Source organism: Botrytis fragariae (genome assembly GCF_013461495.1).
Source record: "Botrytis fragariae strain BVB16 chromosome Unknown tig00000061, whole genome shotgun sequence".
NCBI classification, from domain to species: Eukaryota; Fungi; Ascomycota; class Leotiomycetes; order Helotiales; family Sclerotiniaceae; genus Botrytis; species Botrytis fragariae.
Genome location: NW_023500994.1, coordinates 434,345 through 457,697, shown reverse-complemented (window position 1 = coordinate 457,697; position 23,353 = coordinate 434,345). Strand labels below are relative to the sequence as shown.

General features: G+C 42.4%; 6 protein-coding genes across 6 annotated transcripts; 3 read left to right on the top strand and 3 right to left on the bottom strand.

Annotated features, from left to right (window-relative positions):
- Positions 1–510: 510 nt before the first annotated feature.
- On the top strand, positions 511–6,605 carry Bfra_008258 (putative btb poz domain protein; the record flags this gene model as incomplete). The annotated part of the gene is made up of 10 exons (XM_037338621.1): positions 511–687; positions 739–1,431; positions 1,857–2,280; positions 2,345–3,153; positions 3,200–3,562; positions 3,619–4,200; positions 4,255–4,370; positions 5,276–5,721; positions 5,773–6,220; positions 6,311–6,605. 10 exons carry the CDS (start codon positions 511–513, stop codon positions 6,603–6,605), a joined length of 4,353 nt encoding a protein of 1,450 aa, XP_037191927.1.
- A 1,541-nt stretch (positions 6,606–8,146) lies between these two features.
- On the bottom strand, positions 8,147–9,364 carry Bfra_008257 (putative heme-thiolate peroxidase aromatic peroxygenase protein; the record flags this gene model as incomplete). The annotated part of the gene is made up of 1 exon (XM_037338620.1): positions 8,147–9,364. One exon carries the CDS (start codon positions 9,362–9,364, stop codon positions 8,147–8,149), a length of 1,218 nt encoding a protein of 405 aa, XP_037191926.1.
- A 2,538-nt stretch (positions 9,365–11,902) lies between these two features.
- Bfra_008256 (putative ubiquitin-conjugating enzyme family protein) lies at positions 11,903–15,073 on the top strand (the record flags this gene model as incomplete). Its single annotated transcript, XM_037338619.1, has 5 exons — positions 11,903–12,587; positions 12,681–13,036; positions 13,285–14,712; positions 14,770–14,958; positions 15,011–15,073. 5 exons carry the CDS (start codon positions 11,903–11,905, stop codon positions 15,071–15,073), a joined length of 2,721 nt encoding a protein of 906 aa, XP_037191925.1.
- A 1,078-nt stretch (positions 15,074–16,151) lies between these two features.
- On the bottom strand, positions 16,152–16,852 carry Bfra_008255 (putative mpv17 pmp22 family protein; the record flags this gene model as incomplete). The annotated part of the gene is made up of 3 exons (XM_037338618.1): positions 16,152–16,539; positions 16,619–16,698; positions 16,757–16,852. 3 exons carry the CDS (start codon positions 16,850–16,852, stop codon positions 16,152–16,154), a joined length of 564 nt encoding a protein of 187 aa, XP_037191924.1.
- A 981-nt stretch (positions 16,853–17,833) lies between these two features.
- Bfra_008254 (uncharacterized protein) lies at positions 17,834–19,096 on the bottom strand (the record flags this gene model as incomplete). The annotated part of the gene is made up of 3 exons (XM_037338617.1): positions 17,834–18,412; positions 18,518–18,599; positions 18,879–19,096. 3 exons carry the CDS (start codon positions 19,094–19,096, stop codon positions 17,834–17,836), a joined length of 879 nt encoding a protein of 292 aa, XP_037191923.1.
- Positions 19,097–20,342: 1,246 nt separating this feature from the next.
- Positions 20,343–20,750, top strand: Bfra_008253ia (putative protein kinase-like domain protein; the record flags this gene model as incomplete). The annotated part of the gene is made up of 1 exon (XM_037338616.1): positions 20,343–20,750. The coding sequence occupies one exon, from the start codon at positions 20,343–20,345 to the stop codon at positions 20,748–20,750; it is 408 nt and encodes a 135-aa protein (XP_037191922.1).
- Between the last annotated feature and the right edge of the window lie 2,603 nt (positions 20,751–23,353).

Genomic DNA, 23,353 nt, shown 5'->3' with positions numbered 1-23,353 from the left:
CCGCGAGATGGGGATGATATCTAAAGATTTGAGGGCGAGATTGAAGATATAAAGAGATACATTGGAAGTTGTTCAAGTGTATGGTATCTTTTGTTGATTTTCGCATACAGAGTAATACTCTTGTTCTCAGCCAATGATCAAAATCTCGAAGCTCATCAATGCCGGTTTGATGAGACGCGCCGATGATGTACACTAACGCGTCGATAACGCATATCAAATCAACTGATAGGGTCATCGAAAGTTTTGTCTTATCCATCCAAAAGCGTGCGATCTCAGAAGGAGAAGCAATCTATTGGTGATGTGGATGTATTGGACATCCAAGTTTCTGCAGAACAAGGCTGTCTGCGGGTCATTCAAGGTAGGATTTGGTGCAACCCCAGCCTCAGCGGAGTTATAACTCAAGTGATACCCCGCAATGACTCGTTGAAGGCGTTGATGATTCTTGCGATTATTGTTTCATTAATATCGCTGTGTGCCAAAACTTTTCATCTTTCTTAGAAATAGCCCGTTATGGAAAGCCAACTTTCAAATACGTCGGACGCTCTGGACGCGATTAAATCCCTATACGAAACGGGAAAATATGCAGATATGAAAATTCGCTGCGAAGAGAAAGTGTTCGACGTTCATCGTGCGGTAGTTTGCATCCGATCACCGGTGATTGCTGCAGCTATGGATGATGATCGTTGGGTATGTTACAGTCCAGCTTAGGGTGATGTGCATTTTCTTACCAAACTCTAGGAAGAAGCTGCAAAAGGCGAATACCACATGAGTGATGAGGAGCTGCCAATTGTGGAGGTGATGATTAAGTATTTGTATTGTGGAAGTTATGATGATCAGGTAGCCTTGGAAAGTAAAGCTTCGAATGATGATTCACAGGTTGGATTGCCGTCGAGTCCCCCCAAACAGGTGACAGGAACACTCGCAAATCCATCGAGCCAACCACGTGAAATTAGGTGGTCGGATTTTGCAAGATCCGGAGGATCCGGACTGAATACTGCATTTGGACAGGCGGATCCTCAAGTTGCTCCCATTACGAAACCATCATCATTACTCTTCAACGCCAAAGTGTACATTATCGCTGATAAATACATGATCCCAGCTCTCAAAAGTCTAGCACATGAGAAATTTACAAAAAGTCTGAGGGAACATTGGAATACTCCAGAGTTTACTGCCAGTGCAGAGTTCCTCTGGGAAAACACTCCTGGATCTGACATGCTTCTTCGGAGAGTTCTGGTTGCGACTGCTGCGACTCACATAGATGTTTTACTTGATAGAGGAGAGTTTGTCGAGTTTATGTCAGAACATGGAGATTTTGCTGTGGGGGTTATGAAGAAGATGAAGGGAAGGGATGACTCGGTTGTGGCTACTCCCAATGTTGATCAAGGGGCCAGGAATTCCGGAAAACGTAATGTGGTGGTGCTACCTAGACATGTGAGGCAATACATCTAGTATTATGACGAGTTACCGACAATTGTGATTCTTTGAGGTCAGTGGCAGTCATATTTGTGTACCTCTGAACGAGCTAAATGAACTGTTCTTTCCGAAAGTTTTCATGATACTTGTGTATGCAGAGTGGAAGAAGTAGAGTCTCAACCGATCGCTATTGTAAACAATCTCCAAGACCATGAAGTTCTACCAAGGTTTCCAAGCCATTGACACATAAAGCAACTTAAGTAACACCAAGTCGTATGACTTTGCTTGACAAATATGAGTAAGCTAGTCACCGACTCAAGTTTGAATCAACCTACAATCGAAGACAGTCACATTAAACACGTGACTTTGGCGCCCATATGCTTGCGATCTCTTCGTCCACGACTTCTCTTCTACAACAAATCATACGAACATATTTTGATCAGCGATATTCAATAATGGAAATGGTTATGAGAGAATCTGATCGATCATTATCTCGAGAGAGCTTTGCAAATACAGAAAACGAAGAACACACATTGATTGAAAATTTAATGGAGAGTGCATCAGTATCACGTCTATCATCGGCACAGGGAAGTTTGGCGCATGACGAAGACGAGGAACGCGATCATGTATTGAGAGATGAAAATGCAACGATGAAGACGTTAGCGGCGGATTTTGATAGGCAATCATTAGGGGAGGAGAGCTTGCCAAAAGTACGGCGACAACACAATATTGGGATGGCGTGTAAATATTGTGTATTATGTCAAGCCCAATTTCCCCCCTTTTTTTCAGAAATTTCGGGTATTAATACTTTCTGGAAATGGCGACCAAAACGACAAGTGCAACCATGGGAGTACAAATTCCGTGCCGGTAAGCAAGCTGTTTGAACGACATATTTCTTAAGTTTATTGGCAGATGTTGACGCCAATTTTAGTCATTGAAATAAATAGAGATGATGAAGAAGAAGAAGATATTGGGATAACGGGACTGATGACCTTTCCAGAAGGTGATAGTCAAGAAAAGCTTGTGGCATTGATACCTTCTTCATCGACCGAATTTCTTTTAAACACAGTTTACAGTCCAGATAACCCACCTTATTGTGAAGCGTTTTGCTTCCATGATTGGTGTTATTCGATTCTTCGCTGGAGGCTGGGAAAGTATAGCGATGCTACTTTACATAAGGTTTGCAAAAGTCTTTCAATCTCCCCGGCGTGGGAGAATATCGCAGAGTCTGAAGCTTGCTTGTATGACCAGGTTGTCAGAAATAACCTATTGTCAGATATGACCGAGCTTGGTCCAAAGTACCAACCTTTATTCTTGTCGAAGCTACCCCTAGAGTTGAGAGCACTTATCTGGGGATATGTCGGCCCATCATCTGCTTATAGCTCGTTTATGATCGTGGCCAGCGAAACATCACGTTTGTTTTATAAGATGCATCGTCCAGCACAACTTGCTTTGGTATTATACCCCAAATCACATCTTGTTCCAAAAATGATTAGGATCTTCGGTACAGATTACATACAGAGCCTCTGTGCTGAGTCAACCACAATTCCAATCACCGACTCAGCAATTGCTTGCTCCTACAAACTCGCAATAGGAACTCACGGTATATGTGCAATCCAGATAATCAGTGAGGATGGATCTTCTTATTGGGTTGGTAAAGTCCCTGCATCTGGTCTCCTTTGGTATGTCGACGCCCAACGAGATTTTCGCAGAGACGTTAAGCTCCATTACACTTTCAAAGTTAGTATTTTACTACTTAAGAGCTTGATAAAAGAACTAAATCTAGCAGGGTCTCAATATAGATGTACGCAAAATGCAAACTTTCAGAGACGGAATATGGGACAGAGTTGATTCACCAAAATGGTCACAGGGAGGGTCATTCTTGAATTATATTCGTCGAGATGGGTATGGCTTATACAGATACATCCCATTCTATAGTGGATATGAATACATTACAGGAATAACGATTCACTATCATAAGGAATTTGTTACTGGGATGGAAGCTTATTATGGGAAAATCACTGAGCTCACAGGACTTTACAGCGGGGTGGCTCTTCACTTACCTCTGGAGTTCAGTGAACGCATATCTTATGTATGGATCAAGCTCGAGGAAAATAGAATTCAGCGCTATTACGATCCAGCATTCATTGTTAGTTCTACACACATGGCTTCCCTCCTGGTGCTCAATAGCTTATACCAATTTAGATCCAAACCACACATGGAAGGACATGTCATCTGGGGCCGTATGTCCCCCATGATGAGTACAAATTCTACCAGTGGAATCGTTTGACATTTCATGGACAAATCACGGGAATTTGTGTTGAGAATTTTGAATGGACCTTGAAGAACTTCAATATCATCAGTGATGGAAATGAAGTGGAGCCTATGCAACCACTACTTCACTACGAGACACCAAAACAACGACCTTACATCTACCTTCCTCAAAATTCCAAATATGGTGACTATGATCTTTATTTTAGTTCTGCAAAGTTTTCCCAGATGAAGAGGGTAACTTTATGCAGGATTAATGAACGCTGCATGGGGATTCTAATACATTACCTGTTTAAACCGCCTGTCGTTTTGGGGCAATGGTATAAACCAGAAGTATCAAGTCATCAGATCATATACGATAGAAGCCATCCTCCGCCTTCGAAAATAATGTTCCGATCGGCACGATTCGAGAACTCCGAAGAAGGTTTTGTGGTAGATGTCAGTTTCACACAGGAAGAACTTCCACCTATTGATATGAATGATCAAGTACAGGTATTTGATCTTGCCCTTGAACAGGTTCGAAATCCATGACGCAATAGTTTCTTATCGAATATTACTGACGGTTGATAGCATATTGCCTGGTGGTTCACAAACTCCACGGATCTTATTAGCCTCTGGAATCTAGGCGAAGAGTCTGCACAAGGTGTAGAAATGAGAGAAATTATCTGTCGGGATCACGAAATCCAGTATAGCATAATTCGAAACCATTATGTAACATAAACATCATAGAAAATGAAATTTCAATCTATAAGAACATAATCTTCTGGCTTCAGAGTATTCCCGTTTCAATCTCATACTATAGCGCTGAGATCGATTTTGTGTTGTCTTCTCGTAATGTCCCCTCTTCACAGCACTGTTGCTAGACCCCAAATCACAATGCAATAATTACGACTAGCAATGCCCGATTGATGTTAGCAAAACACCTTCCGCAAACTGTTATTTCAAACGCAGTCTGATACAAGAATCACATCCACCAAGGCGACTATTTGTGTTCGATCAGTACCAAAGTCAAATCAGATAAGCTGTCTAAATTATGGTTGGGTGTCTTCGTACTCGAACATCGCATTTCGATTGCATGAGTAACACTTGGTTATTACTGTGGATTGTATAATCAAATTCCATATGCCATCTATAGGTTTGTTAATTTCTGGAGTGAAGAGGAGAAGAGAAAATGTCTTTGACGCTGTATTACCGTACCTTCAGGCTTGTGTTTCCAGAATCCATGGTCAATCTACTGCTGGCTACAGAAATAAATATAAATTGCAGGCCAATTTTAGCAATGGCAGTAGCACTTTTTTGGTGTTGTAGTATGCAGTAACTGAATCAATAACTCCAAGATTTCCTTCATTAACCAATAGAAAGAAAAGATAACGTATTTGGTGATTTAGACGAAGTGTTTCACGTTCCGCCGCTGATTTTGAATGGCTGGTGGACGTTTACTGTACCCAAGTATGCGGGGGATGATGTAGCCGCGCGCTATCGATTAAGGTTGCCCTGCAGAAGCTGACAAACCGTAGGACACTATGCTCATTAAATTCTATCAGAGGTTCAATCAACGGTAGATAGATAATTCTGTTGATATATCTAATAGCACCTCGAATGAACAGATTGATAATACCCCAGATATCTTCAAAAACACAGCGATGGAAGGCGAGAATGATCATGACATGACCCCGCAAAGTTCGACTGCAGTGGTCGGGGAATCACGCAATGATAACGAGATAGTGAATTCTGATTTCGTCACCCCGTACGATGGAATCGATTCACCTGCCGAGAATGCAGTTGATGAAAGAGAAGAGGGGCCCGAGACCTTCAGAGCCGAACATGAAATGTCAGGTAGCCAAAACGAAGATGAACAGGAAAAAGAGAACGATGGAGCATCTGTTCCACTTGCTTATGCCCAGGCGAGTGAATACTGTATCCTCTGTCGAGCTCGACTTTTTCCTTTTTATTTTGTAAATGAGCCAAACCGCCGACGATATCAAGAATGGCTTTCCGAAAATCCAGCCGAGCAATGGCAGCTGAAAACACGCGCAGGTATGTTGTTTGTCAAAAATGTTGACACCGCAGCACTGACATCTGTTTTAGTCATGAATCTCCGATTGGATGATCATGAGAGTCCCGTCATGACAAAAGTTTTCATGTTTGATTCTCTAGCAGTCGACACCTCTTTAGTTGGTCATCCTGCATATAGGAGAATTGTTCTGGACCCCCGTCCAGATCTAGATGATTATATAGACACATCTGCTCATTGTTTCCACGATTGGTGCTATTCAGTTTTAAGTTGGAAAACAAAGCAAAATAGTGCCAAATTTTTGTTTGAATTGGGTAGGAACCTCAATACTTCGACTGTTTGGGAGAAACCTGCTGAATGGAATGGTCCACTCTACCCACAAATCGACATTAATGCCTTACTCTCTACAGCCGACGATGGATTCGCAAGGCTTCAACCATTGTTTCTCTCAAGACTTCCTGTTGAGATTCGTTCTCGAATTTGGAGTTATGTTGGATCCGAAACAGCCTATTCTGCATTTTTGTTAGTGGTTGGGGAGACATCACATTTAGCACGGCAGATCTCTCAACCAACTACACAGCTACTCCCTATCTAACCAAATTGTTATATTAGAGCACTATTCAATGAGGTTTACGACACAGAAGACATCCGAGCCTCAGCCCAAGATACAAAATCCAGTGGTGGAATTGAAATTTTACAAACAGTGACCGAGATCGATATCGTTTCAAGTGTACACGGCATCTACGCCATCAGATTTTCGGGGTCTAGTTGGACGTCTGAGTGGCTGGGCAGGATTCCTCAAACAGACCATTCCTGGTATGGCACAATTCAGGTAGACGACACCAACTTATTGATATACTCCCATAATGTAAGCTTCCTTGATTGTTCATCTCTGAACGAGGTCTAATACGTCTCCGCCTTGGCTTACCGGACTGCTGGAATTTTTGAAAATTCCGGGGTTCTCGGGAGCCAATGATGTTTAGCCCCCCAAATATCTCGAGGCATGTGCTAATTCTGCAGGGGAGGCTCGCTAAAGTAGGTGAATTGAGTATCGCGCGGTTATGCAGCATAAATTTTTGTTCATTGGGTCTGATCTTTTGGTATTGAAATGTGCTGAAGATTAACAAAGCATCTTTTGTACCTCAAATGGTTATTGCAGTGATTAGCCGTTTGCTAAGGTGTTGTGTTCTTAGTACCTAGGAGTCCGAGCAGTTCGTAAGTTCGATATCCGAACAAGCGAAGTTTAAGTTTTGGTTTAGTCATCAGAGGAAAGCTTAGGATAAGTGGAATGAGCATGTTTTTCAATCAAAAAGTAAAGGTTCTGATATTTTTAATCATCATCTAATGCGTTGTCAGATTCAAAGCTAATCTTCATCTCTCCCCCCTCTCCCCCAAAATCTTAATTATCGTTCTCAAAAGTTTCTCCGGCATATGCACCAACCATCGCTCCTCTATCCCCAACCCCGCTAATCTCTTAACCATCGCCCCTCTCCACATATCCAAGATCTCCTGTACCCGCACACCTCCCTCCTCGCAAACCCCCGGATTCACAACCCCATATTCTCTCCCATGCAAAATCCTAAAATTATCCCAAACATGCACTTCCCCAGGCTCCATCACCATTTTAACGCATGAGAATTCCTTCTCCCAGTCGTCTGGAGTTTTCGACATGCAGCGCGTGCTTTGGGATACTCGTCATAGGAACAGAGAAGTGAGGAAGTGTGTTGAGCGTTGAAACGGAATGTGTAGGGTGTAAGCGAGAATGGGTGTCGGGTAAAGAGAGATGTGGTGGTTAGTTGATAGGACGAGGAAAGGGGGTTGGGGCTGGGATTGGGATTTGGACCGCTTATTGGAAGGGGAATGGAAGAGAGATAGGGGAGGAGGTGCGGGGATCCTTCTTTGGGGGTGGAGAGGATGGTGGGACAGGATACGAAGGTGTGAAGTGCATTTTATTTAGATATCTGGCTTTGGAAGATAAAATATGGATCGCGGGGCAAAAGGTTTTTGGTATTCATGGGAACGGGATCTGATGGAAAAAGATGTTGCTTATGAGGTTGATTCTGTTTATTGTGGGTGCGTTTTCCAGGCTTGGGATCATGGGTTTGAGACTCCCACTCCGTCAGAAGTGCTACATAGCATCATAAGTCTCATTCCTATGGATTTCTGGTATCACAGTTCAGCCACGGGTCTGACCTAGAGACACATGGTTTTACACGTAATCTTCCCAAAAACGTAAATATTCATGAGATCCTGCTATTTCGTGCTTCTTTCTAAGCCAAAAAAAAATCTGGGTGTATAGATATGAAAAGCTAACAGAAATTAGAAGAGGCGTCTTGTTCTCTCTTCGAATCTGAAGCGCTCATGACCAACGAAAAATAAATCTACCATTCTCCAAACAATAAATATACATATGCATAAAGAAAGCCCCGTATCTCGTCCCACGAACCTTTAGTTAAGAGCAATTGGACATCCCAAATTTCCAAATGAAGGATCCAATTTTTTCATGACAAATGCAAGTGTGCTAATGGAAGGAGTAACAACACTATTCAAAGAAGAAGGAACATTTTGAGTAGCAAGTTGATAGAGCAAGCAAGAAGCCTCCAGAGAACCAGGCGTTGCAATCAATGTTCCGTTTTTGATGCAACCAAAATTGACAAGATCAAAGCCACCATTTCCGGTAGCACCACCGAACAAAACCGGTTCTTGGAGATACAAAGCAAGAATCTCATTTGTGACGTCGGTATGGGAATATGGGGTGACGCGGTTTGTCCAGTTATCTGGGATTCTTTCCTCGCCCGTGAAAGAATATGAGCCATCTGAATTCTGCTTAGCACCGAAGAATGAAGAAATGGTATGATAGTCTGGTGTGTAATTTTTTGTTCCAGATGGCATCAACTCATACAAGAAAGAGGCAGCACCAAAGAGGAGCAGAGAAGTGGGGCCGAAATAGAAATTTGGGTTGTCCTTGAGAGATTGTTGGTAACGCTGGGCTCGGTATTTAGCAAGTCCGTCACGATTGTAATTGCCACCGGTCGTTTCCGTCATCATTCCAAACAGTGTTCCATTAAATGAATAATTATCACCATTAGCAAGGAAATGATCGTTGCGTGTGAGGGATGTATCACCCTCGAATTTGTTGTGTGCATTCAAGCCAGGTTCTGAACCACCCGTAGCTGGTAAAAAATATGTTCTTGAAGTGGCATCACACCCGATGGAAAGTTTTTCGGTTACGATATCGCCATCGGTTAACGTAAGGCTGAGAACAGCAAGAATATTGGCCAATTCATAGCCAACGTTATATAAATTCTGTTGAGCATCAACAAGCTCATTATATGTTGTAATGCCATCTCGAGCAAGAAAATTGTGATTGGCAGCCGCATTCAACCCTGGACAAGGCCCACGAATATCAGTCGATTTTGGAGCGATGAATTGATGATCAGTATCTCCAGGAGCTGGAACCTGATACCCACCCTTCCCTTTTCCTGGAAGGCCATTCTTAGCACCGTTATATGGGTAATCATCTGAAATACCCGGAGCATTGATGTGATTTGCATTGAATGGGCAAGAAGTAGTGTCTGTTTGCTGCTGTTTCTGTCTGTGTAATAGACTAGAGTCGACACCAGGCATTTTGGCAACAAACGGAAAAGCTGTAACAGCTCCAACCATGAGGGTCGCTGAAATAAAAGAATACTGCATCATGAAATATGTGTAATGTATAAATCCAAAGATTGCTTGGTATCGTGATGGATGAATGCAATGATGATGAAGGAAGGATGACGAGGGAGTATCGAGATGTAGAGTAATTCGCCTACCAACTGAACGCCCTGGAAAACCAACGACTGAACCTACCTATACCAAGATTATTCTAGCAGAACTCTTCCCTCAGGGGCATCCAAAGTTTAATTAGCATTATCGAGATAAATCCAGACTACAGACAGATTTAGCACTTTGAAAGCGGTGAAACAAAAATTGTTCAGTCGACAGGTGAAACCTATAAATACAAGTCTTCTTGTGTATCCATATATGTTTGAGGAAATCATTCCTTTTTCTTCGTGCTCGTTACCATCAGCCAATGTAAAATCAATTGAAAATTTTGTTCTCGGCAGATTTCTAAAGCCACGCTTCACTTAGGATAGAAAGAATGAGCTTCTTCAAAAAGTATGTGTAGAAACTCCATGAATAGAGGAAATAGATCTCCTGCTAAGGTGAATTCTTTGTCAGCAGAATTTCTACAGACCAACTGACTATTGAATGATCAACAGCAGTAGCTTGAACCATGTATTCATCGGAAATTTGAATCTGGTATCATCCAATTTATCGCAATGAGAATCATGGGGAAGATTTACTATACCACCACTGCATGACATGTAATCGAGCACCTAGGTGTCCGATTCGTTCCTGTTTGTTAGATAGAACAATGAATCCAGCTCTGATTCCAATCTGCTCATTCCGTGCTCCAGATGACACACTAATAAACAGCAGCTAAACTCGGTACTAGTGAGGCAGCACATTCTCTTCTCCTTCAGCTTCACGATATATTATTTTGCAGTCGGTCGAGAGAAACCGTACTCATAGAGGGGACCCTAGCCCTCTATCAGTCCTTCTACCCCGCGTTGTACCCCGCGTTGTACTGCTCGATAATGGCGAGCAAAATAATGGGAGTAGAACTAGCAGACGAGTGATGTTTTAGTGAGGCAATTCCGTATCTTGGCTTCAAGCTCATAAGATTGCATATGAGCTCGCTGGTACCCTCGACTCAAACAACTAAGTCTGAGTGCATAGTATAGCAGTAACAGGCTTTCGATTGGAGTGCACCGGATTCTTGGGATCCACAATCGAATTGAAGGTTGAGGTAGAACAAAAATGGAGACTTTTCATGATTGTTCTCGACTACCCATTATTTGAGCTTGTAAATAAGCTTGTCTCGGTCAGCGGCAGTGATCGACAATTACCAGATTACAGTGGAGTGATCATCTATGTCTGGCGCCAACGTCAATCAATACAATAATAGGTGGAACATAAATTCGAATCATTGACCCGACATGTAAGAAGGTAAGTTTTCATTGAGACAGTCAATTTAAAATCAGTTACCACAAGTGATCTCTTTGCAGCAGAGGAGAAAACTTGGAAGATTGAAAACTTCGTAGCTAGAAAAATAGAACATGCCGAATTAATCATTCCGACAGGAATAGAACGAGTCTTCCGTTGCCAGACAACATTCGGAATGTTCTCGAATCGAGTAAAATTTTGACGATTGCCTGATGTTGGAAAACCAGTGAAAGATGAAATTATGGCCATTGAGAGTGAACAGACAGATCCTTTCCCGGCTATTAGTATCAACTATCCGACGAGAGAGTGCTGTTATTGAATCTGTGACAAGGAGCTAGATGTGTATCTATTGAATGCTGTCTAGAATAGCTAGCGAAGTGGTGGGATAGCGGTCTGGCGCCGATAGAATCACACCATCATAATCAATTGCTCGAAAGCTCTCTCTCTGAGACTATTATACCACAAAGTCAAATTCTAAGTTTTGTTATCTTCTAGTATGTTGAGATGTCTTTTTGTTTAGCAACTGCGGTTCGTTGTTTCGAAGTAATGGAAGAACTGTGATACACACACACAAACACTTCTCATGAAAGTCGTTGCTACACATCGTTCGACGGTAAGTGCACCATCAAATACTCAGGAGGTTACAGCTCACGTAGGAACAGCTGATGAAAATACGTCTTTTGTGATATTGTGCATCATTCCGACACTTCATTCGCATTTAAATGATGTAGCTGGGTAATGGTTGATTCGGGAAAATGGTAACTTCGAGATTGTTCTGATCAACCTGATCAATCTCAAAAGAACCACGTTGACTAGTCAACGTGTTTGAAGCCAAATATTGTTTGAGGCTATTTCGAAAGGGAAAGGTGAAGACTTCTTGAAATAAAGAAAAGAATGAGGGCAGAGGAGATGGAATTCACTGGTCGGCAGTTGAGAGAGCTTGAGCAGCAGAGTTGCCTTCCTTCCTTCTTCATGATCTGAGTACCTTCTCCATTCAACACTCAACGTCTTATCTTTACGATACCAACTACTTAAGAAGCGTGCAAAATTATGATCTATCATTATCAGACCTGAACCATAACATCTGAAATACCATTTTCTTATCTGGGCTGTCGAACAAAACGAACCTAAAAATCGCAACCGATAATCATCATCATGTCGAAACGTCGATTATCTAACGCTAGTAACGATACTTTGGCCCTTGAAAGTGAAGCTCGCAGCAGCCGACTTCGCACAGTAAGCCCTCAAAGAACACGGGTTGTTGTCAATTTCGATAGCCAGCCTTCGACCAAACTCATCATACCTGTGACCTCAGCTACCACTATCAATGATTTGCAGAGATTAATCTGCAATCGTGCTAAAAGAATCGCAGTCAAGCTCCCTGAGGATGAAATAGTACTCCGCCTTGAAGGTGAAGATGGCCCCATCACATTCTCAGAAGACACCATTGAAGATATCTTCGGGGATACAGAACCCAAATTAGTTTGGGTCACAGCGGCTCCCAAATTTCCTGATCGTGGTGCTGAGTCTGTCTACGTACGATGGATCACACCAGGAAGAGCGCTTGATAATCTCTCGCTATCCGACATTGAGAAAGATAGAGAGCCACTAACTCGCGGCATGACCGTCAATGAGATCATAGCTGTTGCAAAGAGCCGTATTTTTGGAGCTGCAGGAGATGAGGTGACTCCAGCACCAGGCTTTAATATTGGTTTATGGTTCAGTAAGGCGGATGACGATTCTTCAGTATGGGCATTAGGGACTGATACACCCGAAACGCTCGGTTTAACTGGTAGTCTTGAGAATCCGTTGAATATTTTCCTAGTCTTGATCAGCGAAGGTGAGCTTCCCGGTCCATCATGCAGTAAAGAGAAGCAATATTTCCTCTTCCAAAGTCCCATCCTATTGACACGATCGATTTAACACATGATAGACAATCCAAATCCGAATTCTTGTTATGGATTCCGTTGCTCACTTCGGAGCATTGCTACATTTGAAACATGTCTCAAAGTCTTAATATCAGCAGCAAATTTCCGCCCACATTTGATTCCTCGTCTGCTAGAGCGCATGATGCTGGTCACCAATATTGGCGAGGCTAAGAACTGCCTTGAGAGCTCCCTAAGAATGATGGCAGTTCCCGAAGTGAAAAAGACCATCTTGGCAAATTGTTTCCGTGAAATTGCGCTTAGGATGGTTCCCGGTGCCTTCATCGGACATAAAATCGAGTCGGTTCTTGAGGGCTCCAGGCAAATATTTGCTTGGATGTTCAGCGATATACTCGAAGAAGATGTGAGTTGTGCCACTTTATTTAAGAAGTTTCGGTGTGTTATATCATTTTCAAGGGTAAAAGGTCCAATTATTTCTACCTGTGGCGTTCAAGAGAAACGTTCATATGAAATCGGCATTTCGACAATTCTGAATTTCTCGAAGCATATAAACCTTTGAAATCATTCAAACTTCCAAGCTGCTTGAAGTTCTCAACATGGAATTTTCTATCACTAACAGCGAGAGCAACTGCTAAATCAGATTATTCTTAGTTCAAACCTGTCAAAGGAAAACGCATGCAAATCCCTGCGACCGACGACTTCCGAAACATCATCAATGTTTGCAACAGTTCTCAACACTTTCGGATGCTATCGCCCCTCCAGTTAGACGGAAGAGAGAATTCGGGTATCTCATTGTCTAAGGCGGGATATGTTTCGCAATATACTCAAAATGGTGGTGAAACTTCGCAGCCGAGACTCGAAAATGTGATTACAGGCTTCGAAACTTTACCATCAAGACCGGGTCAGAGTCTCCTACAAGCTCTTCAATCAGTAATTTCACAAAGAAGAATTGAAGGTACGTGGGAGATTGATGATTGGAAGCGAATCGAATCAAGCTCATCGGCCACGAATCCGAGCTCTGTACCTGATGAAGCAATCGTTATTTGTTTGGACAAGAGCCTCAGTATGCAAGCCTCACTCGGAAACAATTGGATTGGAAATGGTCAAGTTAATACGCTCAACCGATTCGACGAAGCCAAGCAAGTGTTTCGAAATGTGGTCTCACGATTGTCTGCTTATCATTTGAACGTCCATTTGGGTCTAGTTACATTCGGTTCAAAAGCAGAGCAGGAAGCTCAGATTTCTCCTATCAGCAAAGAATTCAAGAACAAACTAGAGAACACCCAGGCAACTGACCACAGGACATCGCTATTCGATGCCTTGTCTGTCGCCCATTCTAGGCTCGTTTCTCACCAAGAGCAGTATCCTGAATCCAAGATGAAGCTTCGCATCATCGCATTAACCGATGGCGAGGATAACAGTTCCGTTTTTACTGCAGAAGAGACTCTTGAGATGTTATACAATGATGATATTGTCCTTGATTCAATAGTCATAGGTGGCTCCTCGTCTGAGGACCTTTTCAAGATATCAAAGTATACAGGTGGCTATGCTTTCAAACCAACATCACGAATGCTTTTGTTCCAGACTTTCCTCCTCGAGCCATTCCTGGATATACTTGCTAGACCAGATATTGTCAAAATCCCACTCGATGACTATAAATCATCGCTGCCAAAAGAGGCTGATATGACAACAATTCATGACTTTCCGCCTTGTCGTCCGCATCAATTACAGGATGGTGGGTTTGTCTCGCTTGACGCAGCAACACGCCAATTGGCTGGAAAGTCGTCTTCGCTTCTTGAAATTTCCCGCATGTCGGCTTCTGCCGAACCTGCCAATGGATCGACAGGACGACTATTTCTTGACGAGATGAGACTTATGATTGCAAATCCTCATGCATCGATGGATATCTATGTCAGTGAAGTCGATATGGCTTTTTGGAAGATCGTGATTTCGGGACCAGTATCCACGGCCTATTCCGAAGGCACTTTTGCCTTGTTTGTTCATATGACAGATACATATCCCCAAAAAGCACCGGCTGTCCGCTTCATCACACCAGTGCTCCATCCAAACGTGTCCAAGGTAACATCGCTGCCCTATGTATTGATATGTATTGAGTCATAGCTGACGATGAAACAGCATGGTAGAATATGCCACGAAATCTTCGATGATGGATGGAAATCAAGCTTTCACATTCACCACATCTTGAAGATTATATTCGCCCTATTCGAGAATCCAAAAGCTAGTTGCGATGCTGCTATTGATGAGCTAGCAACACTGAAGTTCTGGACCGATCGGGAGACAGCTGATGCGGAAATTAAGAAATATGTAAGCGTTAAGAAACTTGGTACAGAAAGCATGAAGTGCTAATCCATGACAGGTCACCAAATTCGCCACACGTACTAGACTTCAATGGAAGAGAGAAATGAATTCAACAGTTTGAAATTTTACAATCATCAAGTTAGGGATACGGTTATCGGAATATGAGGGCATTTCACACATTCTATGGACAAGTGAATCTGGCTACAATACTAGGGGTAATACAAATGGAAATAGTTGCAGCAATATCGTGCTAGTTAGTAAGTAATGAAAATGGCAGTCTATTTCTAGATAGTTTCGCCTGTGACTTTGGGAGATTGCCGAATGACTTGAGATACAAATATTTTGATCTTCAAAGCCGAGCAAGAGATAAGTGAGCTGCTTTCCAAGGTATTTTTTTGGTCTAGACTTCTGTTTGCGTTTGAGATAGTGCATAGTGGCTTGAGAAGAGAACTCTGCTAAAATGAATGTCGAAAAGAAATTGAGAGTAGAAAATGAACTACCAAATCCTCTATCAATCTGCATATGGGAGGAGGAGTTCTGTCTCCATTAGAGTATGGCATAAGAGAAATAATCAGCACCAACACTTGATTGAAGTGAAGGGACGTTCGCGGAAAATGCGAAGAATAGTATCGGGATGTATCTCGCTACCCCGAATGACCTTTGAGTAATCTCTCCTTCTAGCTTTTGAACTTGGAGGTAGTAGATTCATCGATCTCCGCTTTCAAAATCGGGAGCATAGCACACTCGAACGAGTTGAGGGTCTATGATTTTATGGCATTAGACATCATAGATATGAAAAGCGTGCTCATTGCACAAGAACTTGGATACGATCAAACACATGTGTGTAGCGTGAATGTATCCTTGCATCTTGTATATATTATCAAAATGCTATATCTGATTGGGATCTGTATATTCGCCACTCTGTCTGTACTCGAAGCAGTTTCGTGCTTGGGTATAGTTCTATAGAAGTTCTATCGTACCCTTCAAGCCATTATAGAGTTATGAATGCCATCTAGGGACATCGTGGGTTCTATGCCTGACCCAGAAGTACCTTCTCCGTTGTACTTGGTATCTCCAGACATCTGTCAACCCGAATCTCATTTAAGAGAAACGCTTTCAACCCTTGCTCAGTGATCATGAATCACCGAAGCCCTCTTAATTCTAAGCCTAAACCCTCTTCCCCATCCGAATATCTTATCTCACTTTCCACCCTGCACCAATCCCAAGTAAACATTCCATCCAATCCCCGCCAAACTCCCCAGCAAAGCCCGGCCCTGAACACTTTTAATCACGGCAAAATTGCTCAGACTAACAAATGGCCATAGCTTCCATCCCGCTTTCATCATACCCCAGTATTCGGATTCTGCAGACTGGATAGCTTGGGGAAGAGTGGCTCCGCGGAATAAGGAGAAGGTTATGAGGAATAGCATTACGTTGAGGATTGCGAGGAGGGTTTGATCGATAAGCACTTTCAGAATGGTATTGGTGATGGAGAGAGTGGGTTTGGACTGTGCGGTTTTCTTTTCGGAGACATTCTGTGGAGGAGTTTGTTTCTTGGAGGGGAGAAGAGATTCAAGTAGGGATTGTCTGGAAGGCGTGATGTATTGTCAGTAATCGGGGTGCTTTTCTGGACGAAAATGAGCCGCTCGAGAACGACGGAACTCACAAGTAGAAATTTGGCGGAGCGCTCAGCGCACCGTATAAGACGAAGTGAATTACCGGTGTCCAGTTTATCGTGAATTTGGTCTGTATACTTGTTCAGTTGTGATCTCAGGTGTAATATAAAGATGTGGAGGGGTCATACGTTGCTTTGATACGCAGAGATAAATTGTGCGATAATATTGCTGATCCCCGATAAGACACAGGATTGAACCGTGGTATTTACGACGGCAGAAGGCATCTTTGATTTCGTCTCGCTGGTATGTGATTGAGATGTGGGAGGAAGTTGGAAATCTTCTCCTCGAAATTAATTGTTTTGATGTTCAGCTCTAGTAACCTGGTGGCGTATTGTGTCGCGTTGTACTTGCTTGGTGGGGGTATTTCCTTCCGAACACCACAATCATTTCCCAATGTCAGCAGATTTCAAAGTGTTGAGTCTATCATCTCGACTTATTGAGTCTGTGATCTCGATTCATTGACTGTCTTGTCATCTTGCAACGACAAGCCAGAGCATTGCCCGCCTTTTAGTGAAAGGGCAGAGGGGAAGGAAGGTCTACCATTGCCGCAATGATCATGGCGACCTAGATGTCTTGGGGACATCACGGTGTTAACCGAATCACCAAGTGGCTTCGGCATACATTGAAAGACCTTGAAGAGAAGGTAGCTCCTATTGAAGCTGGCTATGGAGTCAGCAATGTGTATAATGATTGATGTGGCCATGCCGCACTGCAATTAATTAATTCATAAAGTTGTGCAACGAGAACGGTCTTTTCATAAGTATTATGCAAAGTTTCAAATGCAGATCTCGTTTATGCTATTTGTTTTGTTGAGCGAGAATAAAGGGTTGAAGTCATTACTCTCTTTGGAAGTTACCATCGCTCAGCCAGGCTTTACGTATGATATATTCTGCCCGTTTCCTCACTACACTGTGAATACTGCTCCCTGAAGAACAAGACTACCTCCAGCGAATATTTCAAGTACACTTCCATTGCATCTCTTAAGAATACTTTGGTTTCCTTCAACAAAGTTATCTTAGTTAATTGTGCCCCTTTTTGCACTAGTATTTCATGTACCTTTGCCGGAATTAGTTCTATCAAAGCTTCGATCATTGGAACTTCAATCAAACCAAATTTTAATACCGAGATTAATGCAAAGACCAGCATCAAGACTTCATGAAGATAAGCCAAGCTCAAATGCTGCTCCAAGAATCATTGGAACATCGCTAAACTTCATCACAAGATAGTCCACTAGGTCCCCCAGCACTAGCAATAGCTCTCTCCACACACCCAGCCTTAATTGTCGTTGGCAACGTAAATTTATACTCCCTTGTCCCCATCCAATCCCCATGTGACTCAGGGATAATGACATCGGATGCCTTCCAATCAAGTAGGGCACCACATCCACTTTCTTGCTTTTTCAGGGCCGCACCCAAATCGCTTTCGAAGCTGTTAGTAATTATCTGGAATTCAAACCAAAGAGTGTCATCGTGCACGAAACAGATTGCTCGAGGTGCCACTGGTGTTGGTGTTGGTGTCACCACTATGACGGAGGTAATGGTAGAAATGCTTGCTGTGGGCGACGCTGTTACCGTTGTTGTAGTGGTTGATTGCAAGGAGCCGTAATATTTCAATCCGGCTTCGCTGATAGAAGAAGCGATGGCATCGTAATTGATGTTTGTAGGCGTCGGATCTATATCGTAGAAGCCAGTCATGATTGTTTTTGTTACAGGATAATGTGTTGTGGCGGCAGTATTTGTTCTTGTGTCTCTGGCGCTGCATGCAACGGACTCCTCGCATTCAGTCTAGCATCATTGTTAGTTGTGTGACTAGAGGAGGTTTGAGGAGCATACTTTTGTTGTTGTCAAATACACTGTCATTGGTGAAGTGCTCTAACTACTACTAATTACCGTACACGCCGAAGCCGTAACAGGATCATCACAATCATTATCGTCGTCGTCACTCTCATTGTTGTTTTCGTTATTGTTACCACTGTTATCAGATCCTTTAGATTCACACCCTGTGACACAACCAAGGCCTCCACACTTAATAAGTGGACAGTCCCCAACACATGCGAGTGGACCGCAGCCACCGCTACAGCCAAAAATTCCACACCCACCGTCGCAAGCAAACAAGCCACAGCGTGGTTTGCAGCCAAATATCTTACAGTCACGAGTTCCATCACCTTTGAAGGACGTCGTTTATTTAGGCTTGTCACTTGAGGTTGTGACGGAAGGGATAGTTTTTGTTAGCGAGGAAACAACGATTTACACTGTCGGCATTGGTTGGATAGTAATTGGGTGTGGTGTCGAGAACCAAACACCAGCAGGTACGGCAGTGCCCGAACTTGAACTTGAATCTGGGCCCGTGGGAGATTTTGAAGTGGTTCCCTCATGCAGGCCTCTGCCGAAGCCATCAGCTGTGGGAATCGGGGTCGGGGAAAACGTATCCTGGAATGCGGGAAGGGTATAAACAAAGGAGGATGGCATAATGCTCTGCATGGGAAATATTGTATAGGTTGAAATATGCGTCGCGTGCAGTGTCATCGGTTGAAAATTGACTTCTGATATCGCGAATGGTGGAACACTGATTGTTGATGTTACTCTTTGGAGTTCTCCAGTGGAAGAAAAGAGAAATTTCGTAGTCAGTAGAGGCCAAGTAACGGTGATTCGCGTTCTTAGTAGAAACGGAGGAACGACAAAGATGCAAGGACGCTCACAGGTTATAGACAAATTGTCACTAGTTTCACTGCTTCCATCGTTGCTTCCACTACCGGTTCAGATGGATAGACTAACATAGACTCTTTTGAGCTGCCGTCACAACCACTTCTATTGTTCCCATCATAGGACTAGAGGTCGACTGCCCAGTCCACCGTTTCACCAAAGTTGTACTATTTAAATAATGCCGCTCGAGCTGACTTGGATGTTTTTCGACTTTCTATCACGGGGACACAGGTTACTAAGCCGGGTGGGGCTCGAACCATTAGAGATGTTAATACAGAGGATCTATGGATTAGCAATCAAGGAACTCTTATACCTGATGATCCACATACTTGGCAGGATACTAAGTTATATCTATGAATCTATAAAGGAGAGTCCCTACATCATAGAATATAGAACCAAGGATAAGGGAATGCGAACAAAGGGAAGCTAGTGCAGTATATATAGTCCAGTATATACTCGAGGTTGGTCAGAACATGTAGTCAGTCTTAACCACACTTGAATATACATTATTACCCTAAATATTATATGATTTTCATTCAGAATCTACTCGACATATTCCCTATTACAGAACCCTGTCACTTTCAGTCCTTTTAATGAATTGAAATCTGACTTAGCAAATAAAGTAGAAACAATCTTGATTACATATATAGATATAATATGATGATATATATAATTCCATAAAAATTATACACATTTATATATAAATAATAAAATCAGGAATGCCGATTTTCGAGGTTTTTGGTAGTGGAAGATGGCTCGAAATAGGAATGACCAGCCAGAAAACAGAATATATAAATCATCCGACAAACTCGTTCACGCACTCTGGCCCAAATCTGCCTCTGACAACATCGCATTTCCTTCAACTCATATCAAAGAATCATCCTTGTCTCGATTCAGAGAATCTGCAAAATGATATTAGAAATTCACAAATATTCCCGTTCCGCGATTATACGATCGTTTTGAATATAACGGCGCCTACTATGTTGTTTTGGAATATGTGGAGGGTGTGAACATGGCCGATCTGAGTGAAAGTCAAAAGGAGGTGGTGAAGATAGAGATCGATACTCATCTTGCAACAATGCACAATCTAACATCGAGCAAAATCGGCGGACCATCGGGTATCATCATCCCTCCTTATCGTATCCTGAGAAATATGGAGGACCAGATGTTGAGCCCACCATCCAAAGAATGTGAATATGTTTTCTGCCATATGGATCTCTCCCAGCATAACATAATCGTGGATCCAGTAACGTTGAAAATTAAGGCCATCATCGATTTCGAATACTCGGGCTTTTGGCCTGTGCAATTTGAGCTGCATTTTTATACAAGGCTTGGCCCTTCAGTTGGTCGAGAAGGAGAGATTGACGATACAAATGAGCTACTGAAATTCCTCACAGTTATAGTTCTTGTTGCTTTCTGATCAAACGAACCAGCTAATTGCATTTGATAGTACGGGTCTTGAGTGGTATACCACGCACGATTAGTCAATAGCGGTAATGACTAAGTATATCGAGAATCTAAACTATAAACTATAATTCTTTTAATATTTACTTGTTTCTTTTATATTCTTTCTTTCCCTCTCTTTTCTCATATGTTCTTCTTTTTTCTATTTCTCTCTTTTCTCTTCTTTGTCTACCTTTCTTTTTGTTGATCAAACTTATAATTTCAAAAAATATTATTCGAATATAAGTTATTTCTAACATTCTTATTCGAAACGAGAACCTTCAAATTACGTGTGCGAAGAAAAATATATGCTCACTTTCTGACCTTCTCAATATCATCGATGGTGTTGCATCCCAAGAAGGGCGCGTACTAATTATGACCACTAATAAACCCGAACAATTGGATGAGGCACATCTTCGACCTAGACCGCATCAGTTCTCAGATTAAATTTGGAAATCCTCATATTGTTGAGATCAAAAAGCTGTTCCAACTTATATGTACACCAGATCAGGGTTCCAAATAATCAGCCTACCTAGACTGCGGAAAACTAGCCACATTCTCATCTTATGAGCTTGGTGGAATGCGCAGAGAAATTTCCCATGAAGGTACCGGAGGGTATGTTTAATTCTACAGAACTCCAAGAGTTTAAGCTTAAACACAAGCGGAATTCTGAGAAGTTGTGTGCGAACGTTGAATAATGGGTAAATGAGCTGTTGAAATCAAGGGTAAAATGTCAATTTGTACGGACAGTTTGAGCTGCCGCTACGCCGAGACAAGCGACGATTAAGAAGGATGGTTTGAGCTTAGTTCTGAATTCTCGCGTAGCAGGTTTCAATAAGTTATTGGCTGAACTCTAGTCAACGACCAGTGGCGGTTCCACCAGGATCGGATCATAGCTACTGAGGTAGCTGCTCTCCTCGCAAAACAACGATCCACTTTTCCATCTTGCCATTCTCAATCATGTGTAGATGCTCAGAACTTCAAACTCCTTCATCAGCAGACGGATCAATCGAAAATGCAAACTAAATCGACTTGAATTGCATTGTCTTGTGTTGAGCTCGTGCCTCTGATTCATCTCTTACGACATGCAAGCAGAAAACAATCGGAGCTTGAAGCCCCCACATACTTCTTATACATGACATGCCGCACATTAAAATTTTAACCACTTCTGCCGGCAAGTTACATAAAGCACAATGGAAATGAAAAATAAAATTACTATGGTGTAATGACGCTTGAGAAAGTTATATTATATGTGAGGAAGTTATGATACTTATATCGAAGTAACTATAACTAACTTCCCTATATCTAGTCTCGCATTACAGTCGTTGTCGTGGAACGGGACGAAGACTTATGCCGGGCCATAGTTTGATGAGAATGTTATCTTGTGCAGCCAGTACTGACCTAATCTGAAATATGAGGGGAACGCGAGATTCGTTTACTTGCCGATAGACACTAGCATGCATAGCTGCCAATCGATTCTGCGGAACATGTTACAAGTGTAAGCATCTGCGCACCCCAAAGTTGGTCTCATTCAAATAAGTGCGATGGCTGAGTCAAGGGAAGAAGCACTCGTAAGAGCAAGTCTTTCCTAACGAGATATCCCGAGGTCTTTCCTGCTTGCCTAGTCCCAGGAAATCCGGTTTATCTGCACAAATGATCTCCAAGTTTGCACGTGAAGATGAATAAATACTTTACTATGGTTTTTGGCTATTAGTCTAGTTCATAAGTTGTAGTCAGAAGAATACGTATTTGGCAAAAATATCGTTGGCCCCTTATGGACCTCAACAGCTGCTCTTAGTTATTCCTTTTTTATTTGTTGCCGGCGTCACTCATCAGCTAGTAAATCCATGCATCAAGAATTTCAGTTTTCAAGCGCTATATTTATGCTCATTAGACGACATTGTGAAAGCCACACTTACACAACATAACTGATACGCCGACGGTCCCACTGCAATACTGATCATGAACAGCGAGACTATCCGGCTAAAATATGATTGCTGATACGTAGGCTACTGCTCTAGTTTTACCAGATATTAGAATGAAAGCAATCAAATGTCAGTTATCAAATCTTTGGCTAACAGAGCAATGTGACTCACTCGACAAGCAAGCTAGTCACCCTAATAGAATGGTCCCATAGACATAAAAAGATGGTTTTTCCTCGTTCAATATTACAATCGGCATAACTCTCCCTCTCATCTCTCTCCCTCAATACACTAAAAAGTCCTTGGTGTTAAGCGGCCTATCATGCCGTCTGAAATCGTAAAGCGCAAGCACTGTGGTACAGATATCTCGAGCTCGCAGTCCTCGTGCCCTTCATGCGACAAGGAACAATGAGCTGTACACCTCTTCGTGCAAGTATGACATACTGCCTTCTTAGAAACAGATCGCAAACTAATTGCCGATCAGAGCAGCTATTCGTGTCGAGGTAGCTAGGAGGTCTCAAACTTTTCCTCAGCCTAGGAGGAGTGAAGGGTTGGTTGAACATGGAGAATTTGCACATCAACAAGGATAAATGGACGGATATTTATTACAAATAATTGGAAAATAAATCTTCTACACATGATTGTGTTCCGATGAATG